Genomic DNA, 11,589 nt, shown 5'->3' with positions numbered 1-11,589 from the left:
TGCACTGAGATGAAAAAATGAGGCATCAAAAACTCAAACGGCAGTTGGACAAATGCCTTGGATTAGGGCAACAAAAAATTTAGGGGGGAAAGGTCAAAACTATCTCTCCTCTTATTCATTTCTACATTTTGAGGGTGGGCAACATGGATCCGCCCCTACCTACAGACGCTTCTTCTAATTGTTTGTTTGTATCCATATTGCCTTCTCTACGCCAACAGTAACTATTCACCCTTTCTTCAGTTTTTAGCAATTAAAGGGCTAATAGTAAAATTCAAAATAGTCATCAAACCTGCTGCAAAGTTAAAGAAAATTTCCAGTATTACATGTAGTTCCTTGACAGCGTTACCACACATCAACTAACGGCTAAAGTTGGTTGGCAGTCAATTTCTGAGAAGTAATAATAAGCGACACACAAGCACCTTGCGACAGTCATAAGAACTGATAGAAGGGCATTCGTTTGTTCATTAATAAATAATTGTCTAGAGCTAGATAGTTTCCTAATAACACAAAAGTAATCCTTTAAGGCAAGCTTAGTAGAGAAAACCTTATAATATCATAGCAAAATTTTTCTCCATGAAAGCATAATGCCATAAGGCTGTTCAGTGGTTGTAGCTCCCACACCTAACACTCAGAAATTAAGTGTTCGCTACATCTCGGGCAATGAGAAAGCCAGCGTAGAAATAATAGTTTTTATGCTTGTAGGAGTAAAAACAGAAAAAAAAAAGTACATTATTTATTTTATGAATTTATAAAGGACAAAGGAAAAGAGGATTGATAAGATGAACGTCATAAAAAGGGTGAAACAAGGAAATAAAAACTAGATTGTAATTTGGGCAAAAGTCCCACTGAGTTACTGAGGCACAACAACAAGAAGAATCTTTTGCGTTAAATATAGAATTAAGGAGAAAGGAGGTGAGTATTAGACCAGTTCACTGGACCGATCTAGCTTGGTCCATACAGGACCGGCTCGCATGTAACAGAGGCGGTGAAGTTCCATCTCCCGCTCGTGCCGCTCAAACAGCAAAGTCTAAAAGCTCCAATTATGAAGGATTTAGGAGTTCAGGAGGGAAATTTGAATGTAGGGGTTGTTTAGAGATTTCCTTTTGGATTGTATGCATTAAATAGTTTGTTTTCCTAAGATATGACATCTTGAATTTGGCTGAAATTTGATCTCTCTTAGGTACTTGGGCTCTAGCCCTATACTAGGGATTGAGAGAGCCAGATCTTTCTCTCGAATTGAAGATCAATTATATCTTGCTTGCTTTTGTTCGTCTTTCATCAAATAAAATTTATTTCGTTGTTGTTTGTCTTCCTTATTCTAAAATAATTATTTGATAGCGGCTGATTTTCTCGGATTTCTAAGTTTATATAAGTGTTTTCTATCAAATTAGTAACAGAGCAATTTCATGGGCTGAAATATAAGACTTCCTCGCTGAATTTTGCTGCGTTTTGTATCTGATCTTGTTGTTCTTGCTGATTGGAGGCCAGAATTTATGTCAAACTTGTTGTTCTTTGCTATTGGAGCCTAAATCTAGGTTCCTATGGCAGGAAGGAAGATAGAAGTATTGGAAGAGGAGATCAGATAATTGAAAACTAAAATTTTAGATCTCTACACTCAAGTTTCAGATGTCAAAAGACAAATTCAGACATCCATGAGAAGATGGATGGGAATTTTTCCAGCTTGGGGAAGATGTTGAAGAAGTTGCTCAAGGGCCAATCCAAAATAGCATCATTAGAGGCGAGGGAAGTCTCTGGCAACCCAGGAAGCAGGAAAAACTCTAATCCAATAAGGCAAATGGAAGAACAGGAGGTGGAGACTCAAATGTGAAAAGAGAGAATACATCCCTTAGAGTCTGTTCCTAGGGAGGAGCCAGGTAGAGTGTACGGGGAGAAGCATGAGGTGGAACATGAACAAAGGGGTGCTGAATTTGAGAGGAGATGGGCGGAATTTGAAAGAAAAAGGGGTAATTATGATCGAAAGGGGGATGAAATTGAAAGGAGAGGGATTTATTATGATCCAAGGGTTGCTGGATTTAAAAGGAGAATGTGAGAATTTGATGAAAGGTTTGGTTATGGGCGTAAAAGGGATGATTGGGGCACTTGGGGGGAAACACTCCCTTGGGGAATGGGAAATTATGGAGGAAACATGGGGAATGGAGGAGATCTAAGGGTGAGGAAGCTAAAGATGCATATTTTTTAGAGAGATGATTATCATGGGTGGATCTACAAGTTGGACGGATACTTTACCGTCAATAGGCTGACGGAGAAGGAGAGGCTAATGACAGCTGAGATATTCTTGGAAGGGAAAGCTTTAGCATGGTACCAGCGAAAGGAAACAAGGCGACCCATACAAACCTGGAAGGATTTTAAGAATTGCTTGTTGGAAAGTTTCCAAACCAGTAGGGAATGGGACTTCTATGAACAATTATTTACCCTGACGTAGGAGGGAGCGGTGGTGGAATACCATGAGCAGTTTGAGCACCTGGCCAGCCGACTAGACCGGCTTCTGAAGATTGTACTGGAGGGGAATGATAGACCAGCCGATTTGATTGAGAGAGAATTAGGAAGTTTCCTAATTAAGAGGAAACTATTTAGGAAGGTTCTTAATCAACAGGGAATTGTATAGAAATGTTTTAATTACAATTGGGAAGGAATTACTTAGAGCAACATATCTAATTTGAATTTGAAATCTAAGAGGAAATTTTAGAGAGAAAGAGAAAGAGGGGTGCTAAGGTTAGGGTTTGGTGCTATTACTACTAAAATTACACTCCATATATTCCGTTTTAGATCTACTCAAGCGAAAACCTTTAGACTCTAAGGTTGACCTCCATAATTCAAGTTTACCTTCAACTCCCTCTCTTGTCTTATCAACAAGAAGAATATCATCAGCAAAAAGCATACAAGAAGAAGAATCTTTTGCGATAAATATAGAATTAAGAAGAAAGGAGGTGAGTATTAGACCAGTCCACTGGATCGATCCAGCTTGGTCCATACAGGACCAGCTCCAATGTAACAAAGGCAGTGAAGTTCCATCTCTTGCTCGTGCCACTCAAAGCTCTGATTATGAAGGATTTAGGAGGAGTTTAGGAAGGAAATTTGAAAGTCAGGGTTGTTTAGAGATTTCCTTTTGGATTGTATACATTAAATAGTTTGTTTTCCTAGGGTTATGACATCTTAAATTTGGCTGAAATTTGATCTCTCTTAGGTACTTGGGCTCTAGCCGCCGATTAAGGATCGGAAGAGCCGAATCTTCCTCACAAATTAAAGATAAATTGTATCTTACTTGCTTTTGTTCGTCTTTCATCAAATAAAATTTATTTCGTTGTTGTTTATCTTCCTTAATCTAAAAACTTGTTTGAAGGTAGGTTTATATAAGTGTTTTTTATCAAATTAGTAACAGAGCAATTTCATGGCTGAAATATAAGACTTCCTCGCTGAATTTTGTTGCGTTTTGCATTTGATCTTGTTGTTCTTGCTGATTGGAGGCCAGAATTCACATCAAACTTGTTGCTCTTTGCTAAAACTGAATTTTAGATCTCCACGCTCAATTTTCAGATGTCAAAAGTCAAATTTTAGACATCCGCGAGAAGATGAATGGGAATTTTTCCAGCCTGGGGGATGTTGAAGAAGTTGCTCGAGGGTCAATCCAAAATAGCGTCATTAGAGGCGAGGGAACCCTATGGCAACCTAGGAAGCGAGGAAACTCTAATCTAATAAGGCAAAGGGAAGATCATGAGGTGGAGACTCAAAAGTGAAAAGAGAGAATACTTCCCCTAGAGTATGTTCCTAGGGAGGAGTCAGGTAGAGGGTATGGGGAGAAGCGTGAGGAGGTGGAGCATGAATAAAAGGGTGCTAAATTTGAGAGGAGATGAGCGGAATTTGAAAAGGAAAGGGGTAATTATGATCGAAGGGGGATGAAATTGAAAGGAGAAGGATTTATTATGATCCAAGGGTTGTTGGATTTAAAAGGAGAATGTGGGAATTGATGAAAGGTTTGGGTATGGGCATAGAAGGGAAGATTGGGACACTTGGGGGAATCACCCCTTGAAGAATGGGAAATTAGGGAGGAAACATGGGGAATGGAGGAGATCTGAGGATTAGGAAGCTAAATATGCCTATTTTTGAGGGAGATGATGCTCATGGGTGGATCTAGTAGTTGGACGGATACTTTACCGTCAATAGGTTGACGGAGAAGGAGAGGCTAACGACAACTGAGATATTCTTGGAAGGGAAAGCTTTAGCATGATATCAGCGAAGGGAAACAAGGCCTATACGAACCCAGAAGGATTTTAAGAATTGCTTGTTAGAAAATTTTCAAACCAGCAGGGGAGGGGACTTCTATGAACACTTCATTGCCCTCACGCAGGAGGGGGCGGTGGTGGAATACCATTAGCAGTTTGAGCACTTGGCCAGCCGACTGGACCGGCTTCAAGAGACTGTATTGGAGGGGAATGATAGACCAGCCAATTTGATTGAGAGGGAATTAGGAAGTTTCCTAATTAAGAGGAAACTATTTATGAAGGTTCTTAGTCAATGGGGAATTGTTTAGGAATGTTTTAATTATAATTTGGAATGAATTATTTAGGGCAAGAGATCTAATTTGAATTCGAAATCTAAGAGGGAATTATTTAGGAAATAGGAGGAATTCAAGGGGGTTATTTAGGAAAGTTTTAATTATAATTAGGAGGGAATTAATTAGGGAAATAAATCTAATTTGAGATAGAATTATTTAGGAAAAAGGGGCTGATTTGGGAGGGAATTATATGAGCCTATTTTAGGCTAACAATAGGATTATTTCAGGATTATGTTTGGAGTTTGCTGAAAATAGAATTTCTTAGGTTATTTGGGCTCTAGCCGGAAGCTAAGGATTTAGGAAAGCCAGATCTTCCTTTCGAATTGAAGATCTCACTGTATCTTACAATTTTCTTTCATATAACCTGTAATAAAAATAGTTTTGGTGTGTTTTTTTTTTCTAATTTCTTATTGTTGTTTGCTGATTTCGAGGAAAAGTGCATCCACTTCCTATCAGGGAACTTTATGAAAGGGCACAAACCAGAGGTTTGAGCGGCAGTTAGCGTGATGAGGCTGATTTTCTCATATTTCAACAAGGGTTTTCTAGGTTTATACAAGTGTTTTTTATGATTCTATCAGTAAGTTGAGTGCAAATTGCAAATGATTAGAATTTGGGCATTATTAGAAAGATCAAAAAATAAGGTTTTCATCATGCTTACTTAGACGCGTACAACTTAGTTCCTCTAGCTCTCGGCAAGGGGATAACCATTTGACAATTTGCACCTTGGCAGCTGAAGTATGTGAAAAGTATCAGCCACAGTGGAACCTTAATGGAACCTTAGCTCAACTGCCACGCTCCTCAGTTAAGTGGCATTTCTTATCCATTTTTTATTGAAACCACATTATTTTTTGTACTTTCCATTCTTTTTTCCCCCCTTCAAAAGAGCCCCTTTCTCTCACTTAGGAACATTTTCATAGCAAGTTACGCAGTCCAACCACCACTACGCCAACCACTTTCCTAGTTTAAAAGAGCAATAAATCAACTCTTCTCAATGAAGCATGGAAATGGATATAAGAGCACAGACAGGGTGACATGACATAAATGTAAAAAGTAAAACATGACTTAACATGGCACAGTATTATACTTTATAAATAATTAAAATAAATTATATACTTTATAGTATTTTCTACTTACAGTATCATATGATGAGGTATAATATCATATACATAAACTTCATAAGAGATTTTTTTATGAAAAGAAAAAAAAATCTTATTAATAATAAAATCAATGCACCAAAATATACCTTCCTAAGAAGGAGACAGTTAAAAAAAAATGAAACAACTAACAAACTCAATACAAGCAAACAGTAAATCAGTTGCTCTTCCAAAAACAACTTAAATAAAATACAAAACTATGCTTCCACAATAATTTATTATTACCTTGCTGCGTTGTACAGTCAACGAGAGTCACACAACTTGGGGGGAAGTCAAAAAGGTCAAACAGGTTGGAAATTAACGAGTTGCTGCAGCAAGTAGAAGAAGAGGCGGAGATGGTTGGCTAGGGCATAAGATCATTTCATTTTCAAAGATGCGGAGACAGGAGATGATAGGGCATGGCTGCGTGATGTGCTCAATTGCAGACGACTAGGGCATAATGCATAAGATATACAGGAATTAATTTTGTGCGCACGATCTTATTTCTCATATTTCTACATATTCAATCAATGTCTCGTTGTGCTCTACATGTGTCACCCTATGTCCAAAACTTCGACGCTATTTTAAAAGTGTTAAACACAAGTTTAGTGTCAGATGTGGGCTCCAAAAATTCACACCCCAATTTCTATATAAATTTTTAGAAGAGAGATTGGATTTTAGATAAGACACTGCCAATATATTTTTCCCTCATTTTGTGAGGACTTTAAGATCTAAGGTCTAGTTTCCTATAGGCTCAACCCCCTATGGTTCATTACCCCTCCCATAAAGAGAGAACACTTTCGATTAAGATTAGTCATTAAGTAAGCAGTAAGTACCCAACATAAAGTAGCAACAACTTTAAAAACTTGTAGGATTTGAAATTTATCACTACACATTTAAAGCGGATGATGGAGTGATGACAGGCTCGATCAAGATCCCATGGTTTTGTCTTCCTGTAATGTCATTATTATTAGTCTATTTAGACTCATGTATGCAACGTGAAAATTGAAAGGTATGTTAATTTGAAATTGATGTAATTGTGTGATTTGAAGAGTGGATCGGGTGAATGGTTAATCAATGGTTTGGGTTGTAGTTTCCCTATTCGCGTAGGAGAACACGAGATGTCCGATTTGGTGAGTCAGCACGTCGAGGAGGTAAGATATGTATTCTAATAAAGTATGCAAGTTGATTGGGTATTGTTTGTATGCATTCATTCAAACTAGTTACTCTTGACAAGTGTTTGTGTACTATTAACTATTGGGTTTAGCTTAAAATTATAAGCCAAACAATCATTCCAAATGTACTTTTTGTGATCAATAATTGTGTTATATTATAGTGCTATGTACAATTCTATCATATGATTCATGCAGTCATACCTACTTATATAATGATACCTCCGACAGTCCTATCAACCTACATACATATCTATATTTATATATGGTGAAGTGTCAAACAACAAAGAGAAGAAAAGACATTGATCAGATAAGCCTGGGAAAATGTCATGTTAGGTGATAGGCGGGTTGGAGCAGTATAACCTCGATATGATATAAAGCATATGAGCTATGATGTGAAGCTTATAGGCCATGATATGAGGCTTATGAGCTATGAAGTCTACGGGTGAAAGAGACAGTACGACCTCAAGAGGTAGTACGACTACAAGAGTCTACGGGCTGTAAATCTAGACCTAGACATCTTAACATGACATCTTCTGAGGCTTAAAGAGAAATTATAAAATGAATTGAAATCTATTTATGATTATCGATAGTAATGTATGATAAACATATTGAAAACAATAAACAATGCATGATTTAGGGATAATGTATCATTTTCATAGTGAATGCATCTTAGCATGATGTGATGATATTAATATTACATTATGCATAGTTCCTACCTGTAGCAGCATTTTCACTTGGTGCATTATAACATATTGTGCATAATTTCTGTTAGAAAACAAGAGGTTTGAGAAGAAAAAGACTTGTTGTATTCCATGATTTCTTCCCTATTTATAGATCTACACAAGAAATCTTAATACATAAATAAATAATTACATAATAACTCTAATAGAATCCTTCCTAAATCTCCCACGGATCATGCACAGTAGTCGTTGGATCTTATCTATGTTGAACGGCTGGATTTTAACACTCCCCCTCAAATTGGAAAGTATGGATGTATCATTCCCAGCTTGGCTATCATTCTGAGAAAGACAGCGTTGTCCACTCCTAAGGTAAGGGTATATGCAAGTTATTCTTTTGATGGTACATGGTAGATACATACAAGTTCACTGTCTAATTTTTCTTTTATAAAATGTTTGTCAACTTCTGTGTACTTGGTCCTGTCATGTTGAACTGGATTGTGAACTATGTTTATTACTGATTTGTTGCCCCAATATAGTTTTATTGGTTTGTCCCATTTGATCTTTAGGTCTTCTAGAATCATTTTGATCTATAGTACCTCACATATTCTCAGGGCCATAGCTCTATATTCTGCTTCTGCACTGGATCTTGCCATCAAGTTTGGCTTCTTGCTTCTCCATGTGGCTAGATTTCCTCCAAGGAAGATGCAGTACCCAGAAGTATATCTTTTGTCTACAGGTGATCCTGCATAATAAGCATCGGTGTATGCCTCTAGGGTTATTTCTTGGTCTCTTCTAAAGAGAATCTCTTTTCCTGGGTTACGTTTAAGGTAATGCAGTATTCTGTCTACTGCTTGCAAATGGACCTATTTTAGATTTTGCATAAACTGACTGACCATACTGACAGCATATGTTGTATCTATTCTGATGTGGTAAAGGTAAATCAATTTCCCTACAAGTATTTGATAGGCTCCGTTATCTACATCTGGATCTTCTTTAGCTTCTCCCAATTTGAGATTTTGTTCTTGGTGTCGGTAATGGCTTACAGGCTAGTTTTCTTATTTCTTTCAAAATATCTTTAATGTAATTTTGTAGTGAGATGATGATTCCTTTTCTGGAGTGAGCTACTTCGATTCCAAGAAAGTATTTTAGTCTACCAAGTTCTTTGATGTTAAATTCCATGGTAAGATTTTTTATTAGACTATCTTTCTCCTTTTCATTATTTCCAATCAAGATAATATCATCCAATTACACTAACAATATTGTGACTCCTCCTGAGTCTGAGTGTTTAAAGAATAGTGTATGATCCACTTGGCTTTGTTTATACCCATTAAGGAGCATGAATTTAGAAAACCTTCCAAACCAGGCTCTTGGTGATTGTTTGAGCCCATATAGGGCCATTTTAATTTGCACACCTTGTTACCTCCAGAATTTTCCTTAAATCCTGGTGGAATTTTCATAAATATTTCTTCTTCCAGATCCCCATGTAGGAATGTGTTTTTTACATCCAATTGTTCCAAATGCCAATTATACTTAGCTGCTATTGAGAGTAGAATTCTAATAGTGTTCATCTTGGCTACTGGTGCAAAAATTTCCTGGTAGTCAATGTCATATGTCTGAGTGTACCCTTTCACCACTAGTCTTGTTTTGTATCTTTCCAATATGCCATCAGCTTTGTATTTTATAGAGAACACCCATTTGTAGCCGATTGATTTTTTCCCCAATGATAGATTGATGATCTCTCGTCTTGTTCTTTTCTAGAACCTACCTTTCATCTTTCATGACATTTTTCCAATTTTCATCAGATAGTGACTCAAAAATATCATTAGGAATATAAATATCATCTAGTGTAACCAGGAAGTTTTTGTGTGGGGGGAAATTTTATTGAAGGATATAGAGTTGGTTATAGGGAATAAGGGAGGTGTAGAATTTACTTTACTTCAGGAGATGGTCCAGATTTTTGGATATGCTTCAGAGCATAGGTTGAGCTTGTATGCATGGAATATACCTTCCCAAATCTAAGGATAGTTTTATCTTCAGCTTCCCTATTTTGAATTTCATGAGGGTTGGTTTGATGTGGCAGAGGAAGGTCAAGAGGGGCAAGCATACTTTCATCATCTTCCTTTGTTTCAATCTCCCCCTAAAGAAGAGGTTTAGTAAAGTAGGAGTTCTGTTCATCAAAAGTGACATCAATGGATACGAGCATTTTCTTTGTAGGGGGTGATAGCATTTGTACCCTTTTTGGGTGGTAGAGTATCTAATGAAGATACATTTGAGTGCCCTTGGATCTAATTTTTCTCTTATCTAACAGTGGATGTGAGCATAGGCAGTGCACCTAAAGATTCTGGGTGTAAGGTTATTATGGGTTCAAAACTCAGGGTAAAAGGAGGACAAAATATCCATTTGAGCTTTCATCCCCAAGGTTTTTGACGGTAGTTGGTTTATGAGGTAGGTGGCAGTTAGGAGAGCTTCTCCCCAGTAAGATTTGGGTAAAGTGTGGTGGAGAAGGACATCATGAGTGGAGGCTAGGAGGTGACCATTTTTTCTTTCTGCAACCCCATTTTGCTGTGGGGTGTGAATGCAAGAGGACTCATGGATGATACCATCATTCTGAAAGTAAGAGTGTAGGGTTTAATTGAAATAATCTTTAGCATTGTTTAAACAAAAGCTCTTTATTTTGACCGCGAATTGATTATGAATCATCGTGTGAAAAAAGGAAATAATGTTGCTAACATTGGATTTATTTTTGAGGAGATAGATCTAAGAAGAAACTCGAGTACAATCATCAATGAAAGATACAAACCAATGAACCCCAGAGATGTTGGGATTTTTTAGGGTCCCCATATGTCACTACGAATGAGATAGAAATGAGTATTGCATCTCTCATTCTTGTTTGGAAAAGAGGTTTTTTTTTTTTTTGGCTAATTCACAGGTTTCAAAATGAAAATTTTCATTTTCCAATTTATCAAATAGTTTTGTATAAATGTGTTTCAAGACTTCTACTGATGGATATCCTAATATGAAGTGATTAAGCCAAATAGTAGATTTCTTGTCAACTAGGGATAACATAGATTAGCTATTTTTAGATTTGTTTAGCTCTTCCAGGTAGTACAATCCACCTCACTCCTTAGCAAGTCGAATCGTCTTCATCGATCCCTGGTCCTGAAATAAGCAAAAAGTATGATTAAATAAAACTTGACAATTATGGACCATAGTAAGTTTTTGTATGGATATAAGATTTTTGGATAATTAAGGAACATGTAGCACATTTTTTAGAGTGAGAGAAAGGGATAAGGGTATCTCCTTGGCCTTCTACTTTAGCAAAATAACCATTAGCAGTGATAATTTTCTTATCTATTGGGCAATGATCATAATAGATGAAGTTGGTAGTGGAGATTTTCACGTGATCTGTAGCTCCTGAGTCAATGATCCATATTCATTTTGAATGATTTGTAGAGGTACTTAATTAATCCAGTGAATATGGGAAACGTAACTGAAAGTGCAAGAGAGGGAGATGCATATGGTATTTCAAGGGATACTAAGAGTTGTCTGAGTCTTTCAATATCTTCTTTATTGAAGCTTTGGGATGAGTTTTCTTCGGACATTGTGGTATTAAAACAGCAATAAAGGTTGTTTTGATTATATCAGCAATAAAGGTTGATATTAAAATCCGGTCTCAAGTCTGATCAGGTTGCAATCATGTCGCCAGTTCGAATCTGGTAGGTCGAACCGAACGCTTAAAAAAAGAGGCTTTGGTCCCTTTTTTTTAGTCGGGATGGAAAGGAGGTCCCGCTAGGTCTTCCGCAAGCTCCGTCTTTCAGTTTCGGCTAAAGCCTTCAGTAACAACTTCTGTCTTTAATAAAGCTCCACTCTGTGGCGTCCGTCGACAAGGCTTCGTCCGGCATCCTTTGGAAAAGCTCCACTTTGTCGGCAAGGTACCGTCCACAGGGGGCTCCGTCTATGGCGCCTGTCTTCGGCAAGGCTTCAGTCGTCCGAGTCGGGACTGTTCAACTTCATTTGCTTGCGTCCGT

The 11,589-nt window shown here is 37.4% G+C and overlaps 1 protein-coding gene across 3 annotated transcripts in view; it reads right to left on the bottom strand.

Annotated features, from left to right (window-relative positions):
* The window catches only part of LOC110115726 (TVP38/TMEM64 family membrane protein slr0305), a 30,312-nt gene that overhangs the window by 1,369 nt on the left and 17,354 nt on the right, over positions 1–11,589 (bottom strand). For 2 of the 3 annotated variants that reach the window (XM_028693487.1, XM_028693488.1), the window contains exon 7: positions 10,664–10,720. The exons of the other annotated variant lie outside the window; for it this stretch is intronic. In XM_028693487.1, the coding sequence (XP_028549320.1) occupies positions 10,679–10,720 (42 nt within the window). In that variant the 3' untranslated portion in view covers positions 10,664–10,678. Of the gene's footprint in view, positions 1–10,663; positions 10,721–11,589 lie in introns of those variants that run through there. 3 annotated transcript variants of the gene reach the window in all.

This window comes from Dendrobium catenatum, unplaced genomic scaffold (genome assembly GCF_001605985.2).
Source record: "Dendrobium catenatum unplaced genomic scaffold, ASM160598v2 fragScaff_scaffold_306, whole genome shotgun sequence".
NCBI lineage: Eukaryota > Viridiplantae > Streptophyta > Magnoliopsida > Asparagales > Orchidaceae > Dendrobium > Dendrobium catenatum.
Note: the sequence above shows the minus strand (reverse complement) of the source record. Positions and strands in the feature narration are given on the sequence as shown.